Source organism: Cervus canadensis, chromosome 29 (genome assembly GCF_019320065.1).
Source record: "Cervus canadensis isolate Bull #8, Minnesota chromosome 29, ASM1932006v1, whole genome shotgun sequence".
Taxonomy (NCBI): domain Eukaryota; kingdom Metazoa; phylum Chordata; class Mammalia; order Artiodactyla; family Cervidae; genus Cervus; species Cervus canadensis.
In genome coordinates, this window is record NC_057414.1 from 40,766,002 (window position 1) to 40,788,804 (window position 22,803).

Consider the following 22,803-nt stretch of genomic DNA (forward strand, 5'->3'; position numbering starts at 1 on the left):
GAGCCATGGCGGCGGCAGCCGCTGCGCCTGGCCCAGGGTCTGGACCTGGGGACTCCCCGGAAGGACCCGAGGCGGAGGCTCCAGAACGTCGGCGGAAGGCGCACGGAATGCTGAAGCTTTACTACGGCCTCTCAGAGGGGGAAGCGGCGGGACGCCCCTCGGGGCCGGACCCCTTGGACCCTACAGATCTCAATGGGGCGCACTTCGACCCGGAAGTATACCTGGATAAGGTGTGTGTAGGGGGAGGGGGAACAGGCCCCTGATATATTACGCCCCAGATCATGCCTCCGACTTTTTGCGGGGGTGTGGGAGGAAGGGTTCATAAAAGCAGGACAGCCCTTGGCGGAGCTGTAGGGGCAGAACTGGAGGATAAGGGTGCGTGGGCAGACTTGAACTGGCCTGAGGTGGTGTGAAGTCTGAGGTCTCCTGGGCTGATGTTCAGATAGACCCGAAATAGGGGGCGTGTCCCAGGCGCTGACTGGCATAGGAAGGACCAGGACTTGCTAAATCTGAGGATTTGAAATGCTGACAGACCTCAAGTAGAGTCTAACCTGGTAACTCTCGAGCTATGCCACTTATAGTTTCCTTGTCTGAAATTCTTAACAGGGGTGGGATCAGGATTTTCTTGCACCAAAAGCCTACCAGTTGGGGACATGAGTGCCCCCTGTCCTGAACACTAACCACCTAATTTCCTCCAGCTGCGTAGAGAGTGCCCACTGGCCCAACTGATGGACAGTGAGACGGACATGGTGCGGCAGATCCGGGCTCTAGACAGCGACATGCAGACCTTGGTCTATGAGAACTACAACAAGTTCATCTCAGCGACAGGTGATTCCTGAGTGAGTGAGTGAGTGAAGTCGCTCAGTCGTGTCCAACTCTTTGCGACCCCATGGACTGTAGCCTACCATGCTCCTCCATCCATGGGATTTTCCAGGCAAGAGTACTGGAGTGGGTTGCCATTTCCTTCTCCAGAGGATCTTCCCGAGACTGGGACACAAATCCTCACAGTCCCACATGCCCCAGTTCCTTCAGTGTTGGGGAAGCCAGCAGAGGGTTTAGACAGAGCAGACCCAGATTATAGTCCTGCCCTGACGCGAATCCACTCTCATCTCTCTCTTAGAGCTTTTGTGGTTTGATAACCATTGAGGTAATAACTGTTCTCAGAGGGTTGTTTTGAGGACCAAAAGGGAAAAAAGGACAAAATGAAATTTTAAAAAGAAATTAATTTATCTGAAGCACGTAGAATCTCTGACACTAAGGAAGTCTCAGTAACAGTTTCTTTCATTAGTGGTAGCTTTCTTTTGTTTCAAGTCTGAATCAAGAATGGGCTTATTTCTCTCTTTTCTTCTTTCTCTCTCTTCTTTCCTTTCTTCCTTCCTCTTTCCCCTTTTCTTCTTCCTTTCTCTTTTTGTAAATGAAGCAAAGAGACAGAAAATGTATGTCACTAAGGAACAAAGATCATGGAAAGGCGTCCCTCCACCCCCTTCTGTTCGCTTTATTCTCTGTTCAAGACAGTGCTAGACAGTGTTCAGCTTTCATCCACACTAGCTTCTGTCCTGTGTTGGGGAAATGTACTGCTCAGACTTGTGTAATAATTTTGGACCCACATGTACTTAGTTCTAGAGGCAGATCTTGTGCGTCTATCTGCAGTGTATATTATCTTTACTCTGAGTGAGATGAAATGAACAGAAGATGGGGTGACCTGACTTTTGTTTTAAAAGGACCCTTCTGTCCCCTGTTGAAAGTAGACTATAGGGAGGCAAGGATGGTAGAGACACACATTAGAAGGCTGTTTTAACGGTTCAGGCAAGGCGCTGGTTGTATGGACCAGGGTGGGTGCAGTGGAAAAGTAGAATGGCTCAAGATTCTTAAAAGTTTGTTAGTTGAGGGATCTGGAGTTCAGAGAAGGCTGGAACTTGAGACACAAGTGGAACATGATGAGATCTAGGGAGGGAGTGTACAGAGAGAAGAGGCCTGGGGACTGAAGCCTGGGGCATCCTAAGATTTGGAAGTCACGAAGGAAAATCTCACAAATCTTCTTTTTCAAAGGAGCAAACATTTGGGAAAGTTTGAGAACAACCAGGACCCTGGGTGTCTTAGAAGATAAATGAAGAAAAGCATTCTAAGAAATTGATAAGCTTGACCAATATGTTAGCTCATGGAGTGCTCATCAGTGATGCAAGAGAGGGAGAAACTACAGAGGCAAGGTCCTCAGGAAAGAAGGAGGGGATTGAGCAGTGCACATTGGAGAGGTTCACCTGAACACAAGGTCAGGAGCCCATCTACTGTAGCAGGAGGGAAAGCAGACTGTGGCCAGAGCCAGTCAGGTGGATAGGTGTGATAGAGAGACCTTCCAGAGCACAGTAAGGAATCTAACCTTTATCTAAAGCATACTTAGCTAATCAAGCTGTTATGATTTTTGTTTTGAAAAGATCCCTCTAGCTCCTAGAGGGAGCATTGGAAGGAGTAGATTGGAGAGGTGGTTAGAGTGAGACCATCTCAGTAGTCCAGACCAGAGATTCTGGGAGCTTGCTCCAGGATGATAATGGTGGAGATGGGCAGTGATGAGTAAACTGAGAAGTGTTAGGGGAAACACTGACAGGACGTGGTGTTGAGGAGCTCTGAATAAGCAGAATGCGCTACTTTCAACTTGAACACTGGATGGCGGATGTGGTGCCCGAGAAACTGCAAGAAGATCTGGTGTAAGAGTGGAAACATAACGGGCTAGGTTTTTTGTTGTTTTTGTTTTTAAGGGGAGTAGGCATGACATGAACCTGGAGGAGCCTGTGGGGCCCCATCAGGAGGGCCCTTTGTAGACAAAATAAGGATTTTGGTCTTGATCATAAGAACTCTAGAGATACTTCATGCAAACAGTAACCAGAAGAGAGTTGGGATAGTAGTACCAATTCAGACAAAATAATATTTAAGACAAAGACTGTTACTAAAGAGAAAGAAGGACATTTTATAACAGTCAGCTCATTAAGATGTTAACAAATATAAACACTTATGAACCTAACAACAGAATCCCAAATAGATAAAGCAAAATTGGATAGAATTAAAGACAGAAATTCAGCAATAATAGTTAGAAATGTCCATATCCCACCTTCAAAAAATGGAGCGAACAGTTAGACAGAAAGACAGCAAGAAAATAGAAGGCTTAAACAGCACTTACTCAGGGAGTTTAAACTGGGGCTCTTTGACAACCTAGAGGGGTGGGATAGGGTGGGAGGTGGAAAGGAGGTTCAAGAGGGAGGGGACATACGTATACTTACGGCTGATGCATGTTGACGTATGGCAGAAACCAGCACAATACTGCAAAGCAATATACCTTTCAATTAAAAATAAATAAATTTTAAAAAACAAAAAACAACACTTAAACCAAATAGACCTAACAGGCACATACAAAACCCTCTCCTGCAACAACATCAGAATACACATTCTTCTTAAGTGTACATGGAACATTCTCCAGGACAGACCATATCGTAGGCCATACAAGTCTCAATAAATTTAACAGCATTGGAATCAAGTGATTAGTGTTCTCTGAACATAGTGGAATTAAATTATAAATCAATAACAGAAAAGAATTTGAGAAATTTGCAAATTTGTCAAAATTAAACAGTATGCTTCTAAGTAACCAATGTGTCAAGGAAAAAAATCACAAAGAAATCAGAAAATGCTTTGAGATGAATGAACATGAAAACAACATTCCAAACCCTATGAGATGAAGCCAAAGCAGTGCTAGGAGGGAAATTTATAGCTGTACGTGCTTACATTAAAAAAGAGAGGACTTCCCTGAAGGTCCAGAGGTTAAGAATCCACCTGCCAATGCAGGGGACATGGGTTCCACCCCTAGTCCAGCAAGTTTCCACATGCCTTGGGGCAGCTAAGCCTGTGCGCCACTACCGAAGCCTGTGAGCTCTAGAGCCCATGCTCTGCAACAAGAGAAGCCTCCTCAATGAGAAGCCCACGTGCTGCAACTAGAGAGTAGCCCCTGCTTACCGCAACTAAAGAAAGCCTGTGCACAGCAACGAAGACCCAACGCAGCCAAAAATAATGTTTTAAAAATAAAGAGAGATCTTAAATCAATAACCTACTACCTAAGAAAGTTAAGAGGAAAAATGTGCAAACTAAACCCAAAGCAGGTAAAAGTCAGGAAATAATAAAGATTAGAATTAAAAGCATAGAAAACAATAGAGAAAAATCAATGAAACCAAAAGTTGGTTCTTTGAAAAGCTCAACAAAATTGACAAACCTAGCTAGACCAAGAAAAGATGAGAGAATATTCAAATTACTACAACCAGGAATGAGAAAGGGGATGTTACCACCTGTACAAGTATAAGACTTGTACATTGAAAACTAAAACAGTGTTGAAAGAAATTAAAGGATACCTAAATAAATAAAAAGATATCCCATATTCATAGACTGGAAAACTTATCATTTAATATTTAAGGTGGCAATACTTCCAAACTGATCTACAGATTCAGTGCGGTTCCTATCAAAATTCCAAATGCCTTTATTTGCGCAAATTGACAAGCTGATCCTAAAATTTATAAGGAAATGCAGGAGATCCAGAATAGCCAAAAAATCTTGAAAAAGAACAAAGTTGGAGGACTCACATTTCTTGGTTTCAGAATTTACTACAAATCTACAAAATCAAGACAGTATAATACTGATATTGGGTAAGCTTTCAGATTAATTGAATAGAATTTTTTTTGTAATAACCGATTTATTAGTAATTATAAATAATAGCAACTTTGGCTAATACTAGACAATATTTATTGAGTGTTTAATATAAAATCACTGAGGTGCTTAGCATATATTGATTAAATTCTTACACATCTATGAAGTAGTTAACTATATATCCATTTTACAAATGGGGAAACAGGTAATGAAATGCTACATAACTCAGTCAAAATTTTATAGGTGAAACACAATGTTTAATGCCTTGTTTCAAACACAAAGCAAATCTAAAAATAACTTTTAAAAAATCAGGTTTTTTTTTTTTGAGAAGGAAATGGCAACCCACTCCAGTATTCTTGCCTGGAAAATCCCATGGACGGAGGAGCCTGGTAGGCTACAGTCCATGGGGTCGCAAAGAGTCGGACACAACTGAGCGACTTCACTTTCACTTTCACTTTAAGAAACAGGGTATAGAAAGGAAAAACAGTGATGTTACAGTGAAGAAACCTGACAGATACTACCTTTCCCAAATAGTCAGGCTTAGGCAACATGGAATCCTGGACTGGATCCTGGAGGAAAAAAAAACAGAGAACATTAGTGGAAAAATCCATGAAATCTAAATAAAGTCTATAGTTTAAAAAACAAAAAATCAGGTTTTTTGTCCTAGTACCTGTGGTAGCTTTTGAAAGAGCTACATGTCTATAAAAGATAAACATTATTATGCATAATAAATGAATTCCTAAATGGATCACTTTTATGTTTGAATATTATTTAACAAGTGAAAAATAAAACCATAGCAATTAGAAAGTAGACAAATAGATTAAAAAAAAAAATATTGCCATAAAGGAGAAATAATAATTCAAGAAGGTGTAGCAGGCCTTCCCTGGTGGTAAAGACTCCGTCTGCCAGCGCAGGAAACATGGTTTCTATCCCTGGTCCAGGAAGATCCTACATGCCATGGAGGAACGAAGACCATGTGCCACAGCTACTGAGCCTGTGCTCCAGAGCCCGGGCACCGCAACTACTGGAAGCCTGCACACCCTCGAGCCCATGCTCTGCAACAAGAGAAGCCGCTGCAGTGAGAAGCCCAAGCATCGCAAGAAAGAGTAGCCCCCACTTTCCGCAACAAGAGAAAAGCCCGAGCACAGCAACGAAGACCCAGCTTCCTTTGTTTTGATTTCCTTTTTGATCCAATAGTTGAGAAGAGTGAGGATTTTCTCTAAATAATGGGATCTTTTTATTTTTTAGTTTTGTTATTAATCTCCAATTTCATTGCATTGTGATCAGAGAATGCTTTTTGTACCACTTCAGTTTCTTCTGTAAATTTATTGAGATTTCCTTTATGACCTAATACATGGTAAGGTTTTGGTGTATTATGGAATCTTGATTATAAATCAAGTAGGTCTTCCCTATTGTGTTATTTAGGTCTTCTGTAGCTTCATTTGGCTTTTGTCTTTTTGATCTGTCATGGATTGACGAAAGTGGATTAAAGTCTCCTATAATAGATATGTTTCCATTTCATCCTCTTTGCTCTCTGTTACACATATTGATGATGAGTTCCAGAGTGGAGTTAGGAAAGTCAGTTGGGAAATGCTAGAAGTATTTAGACAAGAAAGGATAGTGACTTGAAAAGAAAATGTTGGAGATAAACTTTACACAACTTGCTGATGGACTGAATGTAGGGTAAAGGAGAGATAAAAATCAAAGATGACTCTTTAAGAAATGGCAAGGAGCCAGAATGGAAAAGATTAGTGGAGGAACAGGTCTGGGGAGAGTCAAGAATTCTGTTTTGGACCTGTCATATTTGAGGTGCCCATTTGCCATCTGCATCAAGGTGTTAAGTAAGTTGTTCGCAGGGCTCTGGTCAGGCCCGGAGACAGAAGTGTCTGAGTCAGCACAGCCACGGGACTGGAGGAGACCCCATCGAGGTCCATTCACTCTGCAGATTTGGAAGGAGTTGATGTTTACTTGTATTTTCCCTGTGAAGTGTGAATCAGGGTCACCATTTGAGAGTTGGCATATATTGGAGTTTTGAGGACTGAGGAGAAAATGTTAGCTTGGAAAATGGGAACACAGACTCATCTGAAGGATGGCTGACCAATATGCAGTACTGCTTTGGGACCTAAGTCCTATTCAGGAACATTAAGGGAAGGCCAGTTGGTGTGATTTTGTGGCCCATTTTCAACTGTTCCTTCTTAGGCGGTGGGTTGCTAATTGGGCTTAACCTGTGGTAGGGTCTTGCTGATAAATAATGGGAGTCGGGGTCAGGAGAGGCAAGGGGGCTTGCAAATGGGTGATAGTGCTGGTGGGGGCCCACCGATTCTAAGAGGAGTGAGGAGGGAAGTGCAGCCACGAGAGGTATTGCAGGTAGTGACCAGTGGTTGGGCCAGTGAGTCTGGAGTTCCTGAAAAAGCCAAAGGAATTTTAGAGTGTGGTCCACAGGATGAGTGGTTGGGATTACAGAGGGCAGTGAGACTTGAAGCTGAGGTTTTATTTTATTTTTTAAATGTTTTTAAATTAAAAATATATATATATATATACACACACACACACACACTTATTTTTGGCTGCTCTGGGTCTTTGTTGCCATGCAAGAGCTTTGTCTAGTTGTGGCCAGCAGGGACCTCTCTCCATTTCAGTGCACAGACTTCTCATTGAGGTGGCTTCTCTTGTTGGGGAGCACCAGCTCTAGGGAACATAGGCTTCTGTACTGGCGGCTCACGCACCCAGTAGCTGGAGCACTCCAGCTTAGTTGCTCCTCAGGATATGAGATCTTCCCAGACCAGGGGTCTAACCTGTGTCCCCTGCATTAGCAGGCATATTCTTAACCACTGGACCACCAGGGAAGCTTTGAGGTTTTAGAGGAGGCAGTTCTTAGTGAGGGCAAGCAGAGGGTGGCATGGATGAGACAGAGGCAGGAACTGATGGAGTTAAGGAGGTCAGCAAACAGAATCAGTAATGTCCTAAGCTTCATCCTCGTGGATGCTCAAGGAGGTGAAAGTGATCCCAAACTGAGAGACACGGCAGAGAGGACAGTGGGATGGCAACAAGAAGGGGTGTGGTTCAATGCCATGGTCTTCAAAGGTAGAAGCAGCAGCTGTGTAGGAGCTTTAAGGGGCCAAGCCCTGAGCACCTGGGTGGAAAGGAAGAACAGTCTCTTTAGGTAGGTTTCTGTCAGGACTGAAGAGGAAGGGCCCTTCAGAGACAGTCAGTCGTGTTCCAGAAGGCCAACGGCTTGTAAGTCCAGGAAAAAGATAAGGGTGCACAAGTATTTACTTTCTGCCCTGTGCCAGGCAGGGTGCTGGGCATAGAGGATGCCCCTGGGACCCAGCGGACAGGTCCCGGTCCCTCCTTTGAATCTGGGCATCTTCTGAGAGCAAAGACTGTGGCTTCATGGGCCATCTTCTCTCTGCATCCAAGCCTGGGGCACACAGCGGTTGCCCAACAAATCTTTGGGGCACTGACATGACACCTCACCCTGGCGCCTGGTGACCAAGCACCACTGCCGCCCATTTCAAGCACCAAGTCATCCATGTGACCCTCCAGGAGTGAGCTCAGGCGCGTCCGGGGTTGGGGGGAAGGGGCAAGTGTGTGTGAGGGCACCCGGACCGCGTGTCAAGCTGAGTCCCGCCTGCGCCCGTAGTCACCCGCCTTTCCCTCTCCTGCGCCCCTGTCGTCCCAGACACCATCCGGAAGATGAAGAACGACTTCCGGAAGATGGAGGATGAGATGGACCGGTTGGCCACCAACATGGCGGTGATCACGGACTTCAGCGCGCGCATCAGCGCCACGCTGCAGGACCGCCACGAGCGCATCACCAAGCTGGCAGGTGGGCCGCGCCCCAGAGCCGGTGTTAAAGTGGGCCACCCTTGAGGCTGACACCACCTCCGCCTGTCCTCCAGGGGTCCACGCGCTGCTGCGGAAGCTGCAGTTCCTCTTCGAGCTGCCCTCGCGCCTCACCAAGTGCGTGGAGCTGGGCGCCTACGGGCAGGCCGTGCGATACCAGGGCCGCGCGCGGGCCGTGCTGCAGCAGTACCAGCACCTGCCCTCCTTCCGCGCCATCCAGGACGATTGCCAGGTCATTACGGCTCGCCTGGCCCAGCAGCTTCGGCAGCGCTTCAGGTGTGGGTCCTGGGCCACCATGCCACCGCCGCTGGGCTCCCGGGTCTGCTCCTCCCCTACCCACCCCCAACCCTGCCCTGAGTTCTGCCTTCCTGCCCTTCACCTCTGTCTCCCTTCCTGCAGGGAGGGCGGCTCTGGCGCCCCTGAGCAAGCCGAGTGCGTGGAGCTGCTGCTGGCTCTGGGCGAGCCCGCGGAGGAGCTGTGCGAGGAGTTCCTGGCGCACGCCCGAGGGCGGCTGGAGGAGGAGCTGAGAAGCCTGGAGGCGGAGCTGGGGCCCTCCCCTCCGGCTCCCGACGTCTTAGAGTTCACTGACCACGGCGGCAGCGGCTTTGTCGGTGGCCTCTGCCAGGTGGCGGCGGCCTACCAGGAGCTGTTTGCGGCCCAGGGCCCAGCGGGCGCCGAGAAGCTAGCAGCCTTTGCCCGGGAGCTGGGCAGCCGCTACTTCGCGCTGGTGGAGCGGCGGCTGGCGCAGGAGCAGGGCGGCGGAGACAATTCCCTGCTGGTGCGGGCGCTGGACCGCTTCCACCGGCGCCTGCGCGCACCCGGGGCCCTGTTGGCCGCTGCCGGGCTGGCGGAGGCCGCCACTGAGATCGTGGAGCGCGTGGCCCGCGAGCGCCTGGGCCACCATCTGCAGGGCCTGCAGGCGGCCTTCCTGGGCAGCCTGACGGATGTGCGGCAGGCGCTGGCCGCCCCTCGAATTGCTGGGAAGGAAGGCCCCGGCCTGGCGGAGCTGCTGGCCAATGTGGCCAGTTCCATCCTGAGCCACATTAAGGCCTCGCTGGCTTCTGTGCACCTCTTCACCGCCAAGGAGGTGTCTTTCTCCAACAAGCCCTACTTCCGGGTACGCCTGTCCCTGGGCATCCTTTTTTTTTTTCTTTCTCCTTTTTGGGGCATTCTTTTGTTCATCCTGCATGTGGCTTGACAGCTCCAGGGCCCTCAGTCTTTGCCCCAGCAGGCTGGATGTGGTTTCAGGCTGTCTTGAAGACTGCCACAGCCTGGAGGGGTGGGGCAGGCTCTGAGGGCATTTGCAAGCAGGGTCCCCAGTGCAGGCTTTGCCCCCTTGCAGTCCCTTCTCCAAGCAGGGGAGCTGCTCTCAGGTACCGGAAACAGGATGATAGAGGCCACGGCACTTGGGGTCCCAGTAGACATCACTGGCAGCCTCTGCCTGGAAGAGGGGACCTGCTGTGTATCTAGGCCCCCTCCTCCTCACAGGGCGAGTTCTGCAGCCAGGGCGTCCGCGAGAGCCTCATCGTGGGCTTCATCCGCTCCATGTGCCAGACGGCTCAGAGCTTCTGCGACAGCCCCGGGGAGAAGGGGGGTGCCACGCCCCCTGCCCTGCTCCTGCTGCTCTCCCGCCTCTGCCTGGACTACGAGACGGCCACCATCTCCTACATCCTCACCCTCACGGATGAACAGTTTCTGGTGCAGGTGAACTGCTAGCTCATAGCAAGGTAGGGGGTGGTGAAGCTAGGAACACAGGGGACTGGTCAGTGCCCTCATAGTTAGGGCTGCCTGTGCCCAACTCAGCCTCCCCCTTGCCTAGCCTGTGCCCGGCCCCTGGTGGGCACTGGCTGCAGAGCCTGCCCCCAGGACCCACTGACTGCCTGTCCTCTGCATCCGTGGCTCAGGATCAGTCTCCAGTGACGCCTGTGAGCACACTGTGTGCGGAGGCCAGGGAGACGGCACGACGCCTGCTGACCCACTACGTGAAGGTGCAGGGCCTGGTCATATCGCAGATGCTGCGCAAGAGCGTGGAGACACGGGACTGGCTCAGTACCCTGGAGCCTCGGAACGTGCGTGCTGTCATGAAGCGGGTGGTGGAGGACACGACAGCCATCGATGTGCAGGTGCTGCTCCAGGCTGGCCAGCGGTGCTGGGGGACCAGCCCTCTAAGGATCAAGACAGCTGGGGTCAGGCAGTGCCTGCATCTCTGGCCTCCTCCTGCCTCAGCCATGGTGGCATCATCACCCCTGTTAAACCTCAGAGGAGGAAGCTGAGGCCCAGAGTCACCCGGGAAATCAGGGCAGGGCTGACACTGAAGGCTGGGCGTCAGTACCAACTCGTGCTCCATCTTTGCTGCACTCCACTGGTTCTGTAAATAATGACTGGGCGCCAGCGAGGCATGGCCCCTACCCGCCCCCCAACTACCTTGTGTTTATTTTATAACATGTGATTCTTGTAGCATATGAGTGTAACAGGGCATCCTCGGTGGGCTGGAAGTTCCCCATGCTCTGGCCTCCTTGCAGTTCCTCCTTCTGCCACCAGGTGGGGCTCCTGTATGAGGAGGGTGTTCGCAAGGCCCAGAGCAGCGACTCCAGCAAGAGGACCTTCTCGGTTTACAGCAGCTCCAGGCAGCAGGGCCGCTACGCACCCAGCTATACACCCAGGTCTGGCTGGTCAGGGTACCCCCGGGAGGGGGGGGGGAAGGAAGACGGGTGCAGGGGTGGGCTCTGATGGCTTCTCTCCCCCCATCCAGTGCCCCAATGGACACCAACCTCTTGAGCAACATTCAGAAGCTGTTCTCTGAGCGAATCGACGTGTTCAGCCCTGTGGAGTTCAATAAGGTTCGAATTCCCCAGTGACCCTGCCTTCCCTGGGACCCTTGGGAAGGTTGGCTGAAGCAGCCCCACACTGGCCCCAGGAAGCCCTGGGACTCAGTCCCCTCGTCTGTTTCTGGGAAATGTGTCTGGGAGCGAGTGCTCACCCAGCACCCCACGACGACCGTCTCATCGCCCTTGGCCTTGCCCTGGGTGTGCTCTAAGCCTGCGTCTGAGGGGTCACCTAGACTACCTCTTTGCCCTTGTTCTTACGCCCTCCATAGTCGTAGGTCCTCCCTGGGGATGGCCGTTCACCCCATGATCTCTGCCCCCACCCAGCCCACGCTCAGGGACCTGGTGCTCTCTCTCCAAGGTAGTAAGCCTTTCCCCTCCCTAAGTCCCTGCTGACCCCATCTCTGCCTCAGATCGCTGGGCCCTTGTCTGCTCCCCTCCAGGTGATGAGGCAAACATCCTATTTCCCGCTTACCTGGGTTTTGGGACTTTCTACCCCATCACAGCCACTGGCATTTTGCTGGCTCCCTGGCCCCTGCACAGAACGCGGTGCCCTCAGGGATCCCGCACCCGCCCAGCACCTGCTGTAGCGGCTCTGCATCCCCGTGTCCCCATCCACAGGTGTCGGTGCTGACCGGCATCATCAAGATCAGCCTGAAGACACTGCTGGAGTGCGTGCGGCTGCGCACCTTCGGGCGCTTCGGGCTGCAGCAGGTGCAGGTGGACTGCCACTTCCTGCAGCTCTACCTGTGGCGCTTCGTGGCCGATGAGGAGCTTGTGCACCTGCTGCTGGACGAAGTGGTGGCTTCAGCTGCCCTGCGCTGCCCGGACCCAGTGCCCATGGAACCCAGTGTCGTTGAGGTCATCTGTGAACGCGGCTAGGTTCCGTCACGGCCTTACGCGGGCTTGTCCAGTCGCCCCAATCCTCCCATCCCCTGGTCTGCTGCCCCGGCGGCCCTTCCCCTCAAGCTCTGCCTACTGCCTAATAAAGTCGTGCTGTCTCCTCCTCTCTGTCACTTGCGGGGAGGCGGGGCGGGACTTGGAGGACTGGGGTGGAGCTGTGAGCCTGCCTGAGACTGCAGAGGCGGCTTTGGAGGTGCTCGCGTCGGTCTCGCCCCCGAGAGCCGATTGGCTGACCCGCTGGGCCCAGCATGGGCCGGGGGCGGGTCCATTTAAAGACCTCGGGACAAAAGCGGTCGCTGTCTGCTGCCCAGACAGGTGCAAGCCCAGCTGGGCTCGGTCCTCCTCGGCAGCGAGCTGGTCTCCTGGGGGATGGGGTGGGCTGCGTTTCCTTGACAGACGTTTGAGAGGTTCCAACCCCCAGCGCAGCGGAGACCATGGCCTCTCCTCAGGGTTCTCGGGCCCCGCTGGAATTCGGAGGACCCTTGGGTAATGGGGCACAGAGAGGGGGTACTTTTAAGGCCTGAGACTTAGAGGGAGAACTGGAGGGATCTGAGGGTGAAAGACTTTGAGGGGTATCGGGAGGCAGTGGGATCTAGGGGTTTGCAGGGGAGTGTCTGGAGAAGGAAGGGGTTGCAGAGCTGGGGGTTTGTGCAGTGGACTGGGCCGACTCGGGGAAACATGAGCGGAGTCCTCGAGGGGAGCAGGATAGAAGTCAGAACGGGGACCAAGGCCTGAGAACTGGATATGGAAGATGGCAGTGGGAATGCCGAGGGGGCCCTGGATACGACAGGGTGCCTGTGGGGGTCAGGGAGAGCGGACCCCCGGACGCGATCGCCCCCTTCCCCAGGCGCCGCGGCGCTGATGCTGCTGCTCCCGGTCACGATGTTCCACCTGCTACTGGTGGCCCGCTCGGGCCCGGCGCGCCTCCTGGGCCCACCCCCCTACCTGCCGGGACTGGAGGAGCTGTGGAGCCCGTGGGCACTGTTGCTCTGTCTCACCTGGCTCGGCCTGCAGGCGGCGCTCTACCTCTTGCCGGCACGCAAGGTGTGGCCTCTGCTCGCGAACGCGCGGGGGAGGCGGCGGAGGGTGGGGGCTCCGCCAGAAGGAAGGCCCCCCTCAGTCCTTATCAGAACCGCTTTGTGCCCGCAGGTGGCTGAGGGGCAGGAACTGAAGGACAAAAGTCGACTGCGCTACCCCATTAACGGTGCCTGGGGGCTGGGTCCTTGCGTGGAGCTGCGGGTTTGGGGGAGGAGCCCCAGGCCCAATGGGAAGGTCATGGAGATGCGCCCACGACCCCAAACTCTGGTTTTACGCCTCTTTTACGCCCAGGACAGATATAGGGGGTTTCACTGGTCCTCTCCACACCCCTCCTTCCTCCATTCCTAGCACTTGCTGCTACTCAGAGAAGTGGCTGGGGTGATCCTTCCAAGAGCCAAAGTGTCAGATTACTGGCTAGGTCTGCGACCTCCCTTTAGGGTGTGTGGGGGGGTGTGGGGGAGGTGGAGGGTCTCAATCCCAGGACTCACCTTGTGCTGCTGTTCAGGCTTCCAGACCCTGATTGTGTGTGTGTTTAGGGGTGTGTGTGTGTGTGTTTAGGGGTGTGTGTGTGTGTGTGTGTGTTTGGGGTGGGGCGTGGGGGAGGTGGAGGGTCTCAATCCCAGGACACTTAGGGGAGGGTCTTAATCCCAGGACACTCAGGGGTGTGTGTGTGTGTGTGTGTTTATGTGTTTAGGCGTGGGGCTTGGGGGAGGTGGAGGGTCTCAATCCCAAGACTCACCTTGTGCTGTTGTTTAGGCTTCCAGGCCCTGATGCTGACAGCCCTCTTGGTGGGCCTGGGGGTGTCAGCCGGGCTGCCCTTGAGCGCACTCCCAGAAATGCTCTTGCCCTTGGCATTTGCGGCCACCCTCACCGCCTTCATCTTCAGCCTCCTTTTGTATCTGAAGGCTCTGGTAGCCCCTGCCTCGGCCCTGGCACCTGGGGGGAACTCAGGTGAGAGGAGTCCCAGTTGGGTAAGGATAGAGGCAGATGGGGGTACTGGCTTGCACCTTCACCCTCCATTATTCTCCAGGCAATCTCATTTACGACTTTTTCCTGGGACGGGAGCTCAACCCACGCATCTGTTCCTTTGACTTCAAATATTTCTGCGAACTGCGGCCTGGCCTCATCGGCTGGGTATGCTGGGCATGGCTAAGTGGGCCTCCAACCAGGGGGAGGGGTGGGATGGGTGAGCAGGGCAGGGCAGGGCCAGAATTGTGCTGACATGTCATTAATCATTCCACAAATATTTGTTGAGTCCATCATGTGCTCTAAGCACTGCTCCAGGTACTGAGAGACAAAAGAAAAACATAGTTACAGGGAAGAAAAAAAAAAAATGTCTGTCTTCATGAAGCCTACATTCTAACAGGAATAAAATATGTCACATGTGAGGGGATGCTATGAGGAAAAAGCATGGAGGGAATTAGGAGAAACAATTTTAAATAAAGCTGTCAAGTGCAAAATCTATTTCGAAGAGATGATTCTGTGCTACTAGAGGTCAGAACGGTGCAGAACTTCAAACTCATCAATGGACTTAGCAACCTATCCATCATTGGTGGCCTTGACAACAGGCCAACTGTGTTTTTTGTTTATAATCACCCATACTGGTCTGTGGTCACGATTTCCTGAAGGGTCTTTTGGGCAAGGTCCCTGTCACCCTGGAAACTGCTTCATCCAGAGGCAGGAGGAATGCTGAGTGCCCATCCGGGGCCTGGATCGTGGCCTTTGAGGCTATTTCCTCATGTGTGAAATGGAGTAAAGTGGGAGCTTCCTCCCAAGATGATGGTGAGGATTAGAATTGGTAGCCTGACTGACCGCACCAAGCCCAGTGCTACAGAATGGGGTGCTCAGTCCAGACTCGATGCCAGCTAGTCGTTATCGAGCACTTACTATGGCCAAACACACTGCGCTGAGCCCTGCACACATTACGTCCATGGTTATCTCCATTTTCTACGTGGAGATAGGAAAGGAGGCTTTAGAGAGGGCGAGCAGCTTGCCCAGGTGGCAAAGCTGAGATTCAAAACTAGGTCTGATCTAACTCTCAAGCCTGAAGTGTCCAGTTGCTCCCTATGCTGCTCTCCCAAAGGGAACACTGCAGGACAAGGCAAGAAAAAACAGGTCAGGAGGTGGACAGATGCAGTCTCTCTGCCCCTGGAGACACGGCTGGAGCCACTCAACACAGGCCTGGAGAGTTAGTTGACGGAGAGCTGAGACAAGGGGACAGGCTGGTTGCTGCCTTTCCAGGCGCTGTCACCCTTGTAGAAATGGACTGGGGATGGACTACCCTGTCTCACCCTCCGCCTAACCCCCAGGTCCTCATCAACCTGGCCTTGCTGATGCAGGAAGCAGAACTTCGGGGGAGTCCCTCACTGGCCATGTGGCTGGTCAACGGTTTCCAGCTCCTGTATGTGGGTGATGCCCTTTGGTACGAGGTGAGGCAGGACAGGGCCGGGGAGGCAGGGGAGGGTGCCTGAGGACTTTGCGGGGACTGAGCCAGTGTGTCTGGGTCCTGTCCCTGCAGGAGGCAGTCCTGACCACCATGGACATCATCCATGACGGGTTTGGCTTCATGCTGGCCTTTGGGGACCTCGCCTGGGTACCCTTCACCTACAGCCTGCAGGCCCAGTTCCTGCTGTATCACCCACAGCCTCTGGGGTGGCCCCTGGCCTCATTCATCTGCCTCATCAATGGTCAGTCGGGAAGGAGCAGCATTTCCCTTCCTCCTTTCATTATTTATTGAGCACCCCCTGGGTAGGTGCTAAGCCTCACATGCTTCTTTAAAGCTAAGGGCTGGGTCCTCGGTCTCCTGGCAGATTGAGTCTAGGCTGTGGGTAGTTGGTCAGGGTCAGATGGAAGGCCCCTGACCGCCGGCTCATGCTTTCCTTCAGCTGTTGGTTACTACATCTTCCGTGGAGCTAATTCTCAGAAAAACACCTTCCGAAAGAATCCTTCTGATCCCAGAGTGGCTGGTGAGCTGGGTTTCTGGGGTGCTATGAGTGAGATGGGGCGGCTGGACTTCCAAGGGTTCCCCCATCCCGCTATGTGTTTCTCCAGACCTTGAGACCATCTCTACAGCCACAGGGCGACGGCTGCTGGTGTCCGGGTGGTGGGGTATGGTCCGCCATCCCAACTACCTTGGAGACCTCATCATGGCTCTGGCCTGGTCCTTGCCGTGTGGTGAGTGATTTGAGAGGGGCCGCAAGTATGTGTGTTGGGCCAAGGTAGAGGATGCCCAGTCTGGGTGCAGAATGGAGAACAGGGCTGCACCCCAGGGGAGGGAGTAATCAGGGAGCTGGGGATGTACCCAGGCTGTGGCTGGGCAGACCTCTGGGACAGCCTAGCATGCCAGCTCTCCCTGCAGACTTTGGCCCTTTCACTATTGAGCCCATGCCCCCCCATCCCCCCCCACCCCCAACCCCCGTGAGCCACTAGCGGCGGAAACGTTTGTGAACTGGTGGGCTGGTTGAGTGGTGAGAAAAACCCCTTTCCCCACAGGGGTGTTCCACCTGTTGCCCTACTTCTACCTCCTCTACTTCACTGCGCTGCTGGTGCACCGTGAGGACCGGGATGAGCGGCAGTGTCTGCAGAAGTACGGCCTGGCCTGGCAGGAATACTGCCGGCGTGTGCCCTACCGAATCGTGCCCTACGTCTACTGAAGCAGCTCCAGGCACCCCAGGTTGGGGCACGTGCCCGCCCAGCTGCCAGCACACTCACCCAGGAGTCTGGATGCACCCGGGACACAAGGGCCTGTACCCTACCCTGCCCTGGGCTCCAAAACACCGGGATGAACAGACTGATAGGTGGCTGGAGCAAGGGGGAAATGAAGCCAGTGCTCCAAAATGGAGTGGGGGGAGGGGGCTGCTCTTCCTCCTTAGATAAACAGCTGGAATCCTTGGTGCTGCTTCTGTTCCTTTCTGGGGCCAGGCTGTTTAAAAGACTGGCTGGGTCAGCCCTGATCAAGGAGAAGCTGACAGGTAGTTTGTGGGCCCAAGAGTCTGGGGGACGGGGGCACAAGAGCCACCAATCAGAAATGGGCACTGATGACAGGGCAGAGCAGTCACAGCTTTATTAACGACAAAGGGTTCAGCCGGGGAGCTCCTCAATGAGAGTCCTCCGGGCAGGTGGCAGGGGGCCTCCCCAAAGCTGCTCCAGCTCCCCCGTGAGGGCTGCCACCTCCTCGGCCGCCACAGTGTGGGCTCGGTGGGCCGTGGCACAGTCTAGAGCCAGGGGTGTGAGGGCGTCCTCATTTTCGTTGGTCCAAGACAGAAGGAACTGGCATTTCTTTCGGGCTCGGTAGAGGCGATCTCGTTCTTCGGGGGCCACAGCTTGTTTCCGGGCCCGGCCCAGGGTCTGCGCCAGGTCCCCCAGTGCTGCCAGCGTGTAGCTTTTCTGGTTGGCCGGGCCCTCACCCAGCAGGATGCAGGCGGCCTCGCGCATGGCACCCCGTGTGCCCAGAGGTCCGGGGGGATGCTCGCCTGCTTCCAGCACATGGGCTGCGGCCTGCAAGGCTTCCTCGGCAGAGGCGAAGACCTGCTGGGCGCCGAGGGCTCCAGAAACGCCGAGCAGTGTGGCACAGAAGTCCGAGAGCAGCGCCTCGTCGCCGCCGTGATACAAGGCCAGAGTGTGTGCGTAGGCAAACAGCACGTTGGGTAGCTGGAAGCGCACGAGCGGCGACGTCCGGCCCCTGCTCAGGCTGGCCAGCGCGGGGATCCGGGTGGGCAGGGCAGGAGGGCAGGCCCCGAGGAGGTCTCCAAGAACCGGTTCGACGGCCGCGGGCTCATCTCTCACGGGTTCCGGCGGCATCCTCGCGGGGGAGGGCTCCAGTTCCTCGGCATCACCGCTTGGGGCATCACCCAGCTCCTCCAGAAGCCGCGGAGCGGCCCCGCGACCCCACCACCATGGCCGCCAGGGGGGCAGCAGCCGCCCGGCCTCGCCTCGGCTCAGGAGCCGCTCGAAGGCCATCTTCTCGGCCGGGGCCAGCCGCTCCCAGAGTCCTGAGAGGCCGCCGGGCGCCGGGCCAGGCCTGAGGCCTGCGTCCCCTGGCTCATCCTCGGTCTCACGTTGCTGACGCAGCCGGCGCAGGGCGGTGGCCAGGCGGCTGGGCGAGGCGCTGCGGCCGCGCAGTTCTCCCAGCACCTGGTCACGGTAGAACTCTTCAGCGCAGGTGCCATGCGCCCGGTAGCAGCGCAGCGAGCAGTAGGGCACGTTACAGCGAGGGCAGGTGTAGCGAGCCGGCTGGGCCTCCCCAGTGGGGCAGAAACCACAAGGCCCGGCCGGCTCCATGGTAACAGGCGCAGCACACCGCCAACGAACGCACACGCGCGGCAAATCGGAAGTTTCCGGCGCTTCTCGGTTACTTCCGCCTTTTTGCGGACGGAGCGCTTCGTCAAAGCTCTTCCCGGCAGTTTCCGGCCGCATTCGGAGGTCAAGCCACGCCCCCCAGTTGACCCGACAAACAGCCTAGGAGCCGCGGGTGAGGTAGCCCCGCCCTGCGCGGTGGGAGCGTAGGAAAAGTGCGTCTGCCGGGAGCTCGGTCGGTACCAGCCCGCCCCCTAGTGGTTGCTTTTATCATCATAAAGCGCTTTGGCAAAACCCAATCTGGACTAAAGTTGGTGAAGGACAGGGAAGCCTGGCGTGCTGCTGTCTATGGGGTCGCAAAGAGTCGGACACGACTGAGCGACTGAACTGAACTGAACTGACCTACTCTGGGCCACTAACTGTGCCAAGTCGATGGGAGATGTGGCGTCCCTGCGCTGGAAGGGCAGCCATTCTACTAGGGAAGAATGGAAGGAGAGTAAAAGGAAGACCAAGGAGGGGTACTTAGCCTAGACAGGGTGTGTTGGGGGCAGTTCCCCTCTGGAGGAAGCAACATTAACAAATATTTGAGCTCCTCCCTGACTTCCAAAGAAAATACACCGAAGAGTAAAATGAGATCGGGTACCTGTCCTAATGGAGCTGAGTTTGTGGTAGACTGGGGGTGACTCACCAACTGTGCCAAAAGCTGTGATGCCTCGATTTATGGCATCCCTGAAAGCTCTGGTTCTCTGGTGTCTCACCTTACTCATATCCAGTCCCACAACTAGTTAGTTCTACCTTTAAAATACCTTGTCTCTATTTCAATATGGATCATCTATTTCCCTACCAAGATCTGGATGAATTTGAAGAGTCTGCTCATTTTTGCATCCTCCTTTCCCAGGTGTCGCTAGTGGTAAAGAATCTGCCTGCCAAGACACAAGAGACAGGGGTCTTCAACCCCTGGGTCAGGAAGATCCCCTGGAGGAGGAAATGGCAACCCACTCCAGTATTCTTGCCTGGAAAACTCTTATGGACAGAGGAGTCTAGCAGGCTACAGTCCATGGGGTCGCAAACAGCCGGACATGACTGACAACAGTGCACACACCCCCACAGTGCCCCTGGCGGCCTTGTTCTTCAGTTAGATAACACCAGCCTAACTGGTTTCCTTTTGCCAGCCCTCCAGAAAAGTCGGCCAGAGAAAGTAGATCACAAGTCATATCCCAGCAGGCTCTTACTTAAAAACCCTGACCTGCACTTGGACTGACACCAAACTCCTCTCCACATCTGACAAGACCCTGTAGGATCTGCTACACACCGCTGCAGAGTTCTCCTGGCTGAGATTCACCATCTCACCACGTAATCATTTCCTGTTTAAGGTCTCACATATCCCATCCTCTGAGACCTTCCTAGGGTAGTTATCTGTCCACCACTCACTCCCTCTTTCATTACAGCACCCTGCTTACTTTCTATGGCCACAACACTTGTAACTATGCTTTCCTCACAAGAAACTAAACTCCTAAAAGAGATGGGGCCAGTGTCTTTCTAGAAAGTTCACTATAAAAGACAAAAATAGCCAATACGTTTGTGTAGTTTTCTAGATGGCCGGAGCTGATCTAAACACTTTATATCCTTTAATCCTCAAAAGCAACTTTCAAGAGAAGATAGCAAGGACTTCCCTAGTGGACCAGTGGTTAAGACAACACTCCCAATGCAGGGGGCTCAGGTTCAATTCCTTGGTCAGGGAACTAGATCCCTGATGGTGCAACCAAATTTCCCCATGCAGCTATGAAGATCTGGGAGATGGCGGCAGTGGACTTCTCTGGCTGTCCAGTGGTTAGGAGTCAGTGCTTTCACTGCCGGGCCTGGATTCGAGCCCTGGTTGCCTGGTTGGGAAACCAGAATCCCTTAAGCTCAACACAGTAAAAAAAAGAAAAAAGAAAAAAAGCCAGCCAGCCAGTGAATAAATGGAACAATGATCCAGACTCAAGACAGTCCAAGTCTAGAGCCCAAGATCTTTACCCCCTAGTATGCTGTATCCCAAGAACCAGGAGGTTCAAAAACCTTAGCAGAATCAATGAATGTGTATGCATGTGTTTCTAGGAAACTTTAGTCAGCTTCAGATAACTCCATTTCTGGGAACACTGAACCCATCAACCACGCAACCTCACCTGTGAGGTCTATGATTAGGTTAGCAAGGCCAGTCAGGAAATCACAACAAACAATCACTGTAGTGCCAATGTGATCAGGCAACACTTTCTAAAGCTAGAGTAGACCAGATTCCTGACCTGGACTCCAGTAAGGCCACACCTGTTCCAAGTTCAGAGAAACACTAGACTGATAGTCCCCTAAGGGCTGGCATCTGTGGTTACCAATTTTCACAGGAAGTTTTTTAAAAACATGTTTACCATTCTTCCACTCTCGTCCAGTCACTGAGTTCACAATGCTAAGAAACCAAAGTGAGGCCTGTTCATACCCCTAGAAACCACATCGTTCCCTCATGCCCTGGAAATGAAGATGAAACAATGGTATGATTGGGTTAAGTGGCTTTATTAGAGAAAGCCAAGATTACAGAGGACTTAGGAGTTAGCATTAGGGCCCTTCTTCTTGCCAAAGGTGGGCACAACATTGACAAAGCGCCGGTTGTACTGCATACGCCTCTTGGCCCTGCCCGTCTTCTTCTTCTTCTTCTCTTGCTTGGCCACCTGGAAAAAGGGAGGGATGATCAGACCTAGGTTGCCTCTTCTAGGCCTTCCCTCTGGCTCATTGCCAAGTACGGAGAAACCAAACAGGGCAAAAGCCCAGGGTTTTGGCTTAGCTGTGCCAGAAAAAACAAAATCCAAACACCACCACTAATACTCTCACTTACCTTGGGAGTCTGACCTCTCACTTTCCCAGCACGGGCCAGGGAACCATGGACTTTACCTGTAGTGGGAAAGGAGGACAGCAAGCAGTTAGAACAAGGCACCACCCAACAAAATCCTTTCTCTCTCAACTCAAGCTTTTAAAGGCAAGAGGGGCCCAAGAGGAAATGAAAACAAAGTCACAGAGATTTGAACTCTGACCAAGAATGTCTAGTCTGGTACATTCTGGCGTGTCACTTCAGAATTTTCTAGCTCCTGACTTTAAACAAGACTTAAGGATGCTTCGGGAGATAGTGAAGGACGGGGAAGCCTAGTGTGCTGCAGTTCACGGGGGCGCAAAAAGTGGGACACCCTTAGCGACTGAAGGACAAAGAGCACTTTGGTGATCTGGTGTGACCTCCCAGTTTTATCGAGGAAACTAGGACACAGAGACAAGGGTCTATCTGGTAAGTGACTGAAACAGAACTACACTCTGGCTCAGTCTCTCATGCACCGCTCAAAAGTTCCTTCTGAGGGAGGTAAACAGGAAGAACCACCCTGGATTGATGACACACTCTACACCCATAAGCTTACAAGCGGTTCAAAAGACAGTCCTCCCCAACTCACCTCCAAGCATGCGGCCGGCTACTTCCAGAGTGCTCAGAGCCTCCACGCCACACTGGCCCAGAGTAGCCTCATCCTCTAGGGGCGTGCCAGCCAGGAGCAGGACTTGATCTTCTGGAGCGATGCCCTCCAACGAAGCTACATGAGCCTATGAAGAACAAGGTTGAGCGTTCCCGCAAGGAGCGAGGATGAAGAACACACACAACCCCAGAGGACACCAAGGAGTCTTACCTTGATCTGGGCGACCGTCTCCTGGCCGGTCACCTCGAGAGTGTGTAGCTCCTGGGCGCGGACAAAGAGCTGCATGTTGGCGACTGAAAAAAAGATAGGGAGGGGTGGTTCCTAAGAGAAGAAATACTCTGGGAGAGAGAAGGATCGGTAAATGGGTGGGCGGCCGGGGACGACTGCGCCGGGAAGTAGGTGGTCTCGGGGTCTCACGTGGGTAAGGCCCGAACTGCCAGGGAGGACCGACGGGAATCAGACCCAAGAACAGTCCCTCGTTCCCTGTTTTTCCCGCGTCTTCTAACCTCGAGGCCAATCTGCTATTAAGTCCCTCCGATCCACCCGTAGCCCAACTCTTACCTAGATCGCGGACAACGCTACCGCTACCGCGAAGATGGAGTCGAGAAAGAGGAAGGAGCGAGGGCGCGCACGTCCTCTCCGCCTGCTGCGTGTCACGTCACTGAAGAGCGACCGCCAAGGCCTCTGATATTTGTACCGTCCGAGGACGTTCTGGCTCCGCCTCTTTATGATTG

The 22,803-nt window shown here is 53.1% G+C and overlaps 4 protein-coding genes and 1 long non-coding RNA gene across 6 annotated transcripts; 2 read left to right on the forward strand and 3 right to left on the reverse strand.

Annotated features, from left to right (window-relative positions):
- Positions 1–5: 5 nt before the first annotated feature.
- On the forward strand, positions 6–12,357 carry VPS51 (VPS51 subunit of GARP complex). Of its 2 annotated transcripts, XM_043451333.1 has the most exons (10): positions 6–230; positions 699–828; positions 8,363–8,509; positions 8,583–8,802; positions 8,926–9,643; positions 10,015–10,230; positions 10,431–10,649; positions 11,068–11,189; positions 11,279–11,366; positions 11,973–12,357. In XM_043451333.1, the coding sequence occupies exons 1-10, from the start codon at positions 6–8 to the stop codon at positions 12,231–12,233; spliced, it is 2,346 nt and encodes a 781-aa protein (XP_043307268.1). In that variant the 3' UTR covers positions 12,234–12,357. The 2 variants fall into 2 exon arrangements, with proteins under 2 accessions (XP_043307268.1, XP_043307269.1); XM_043451334.1 differs by lacking the exon at positions 699–828 and having other exon boundaries at positions 99–230.
- Positions 1,209–11,976, reverse strand: LOC122430617. Its single transcript, XR_006266356.1, has 4 exons — positions 11,827–11,976; positions 5,202–5,249; positions 3,273–3,328; positions 1,209–1,404 (listed from the first exon to the last, which is right to left on the reverse strand). It is a non-coding gene; the product is annotated as an uncharacterized LOC122430617 (long non-coding RNA).
- A 182-nt stretch (positions 12,358–12,539) lies between the features above and the next one.
- TM7SF2 (transmembrane 7 superfamily member 2) lies at positions 12,540–17,183 on the forward strand. Its single transcript, XM_043451336.1, has 10 exons — positions 12,540–12,740; positions 13,102–13,298; positions 13,404–13,458; positions 14,049–14,243; positions 14,323–14,426; positions 15,602–15,721; positions 15,811–15,979; positions 16,178–16,258; positions 16,344–16,466; positions 16,785–17,183. The coding sequence occupies exons 1-10, from the start codon at positions 12,689–12,691 to the stop codon at positions 16,943–16,945; spliced, it is 1,257 nt and encodes a 418-aa protein (XP_043307271.1). The 5' UTR covers positions 12,540–12,688; the 3' UTR covers positions 16,946–17,183.
- Positions 17,184–17,324: 141 nt separating this feature from the next.
- On the reverse strand, positions 17,325–18,731 carry ZNHIT2 (zinc finger HIT-type containing 2). Its single transcript, XM_043451335.1, has one exon. The coding sequence runs from the start codon at positions 18,705–18,707 to the stop codon at positions 17,373–17,375; it is 1,335 nt and encodes a 444-aa protein (XP_043307270.1). The 5' UTR covers positions 18,708–18,731; the 3' UTR covers positions 17,325–17,372.
- A 2,384-nt stretch (positions 18,732–21,115) lies between these two features.
- Positions 21,116–22,772, reverse strand: FAU (FAU ubiquitin like and ribosomal protein S30 fusion). Its single transcript, XM_043451777.1, has 5 exons — positions 22,631–22,772; positions 22,280–22,362; positions 22,052–22,196; positions 21,451–21,506; positions 21,116–21,286 (listed from the first exon to the last, which is right to left on the reverse strand). The coding sequence occupies exons 2-5, from the start codon at positions 22,352–22,354 to the stop codon at positions 21,161–21,163; spliced, it is 402 nt and encodes a 133-aa protein (XP_043307712.1). The 5' UTR covers positions 22,355–22,362; positions 22,631–22,772; the 3' UTR covers positions 21,116–21,160.
- Positions 22,773–22,803: the final 31 nt, after the last annotated feature.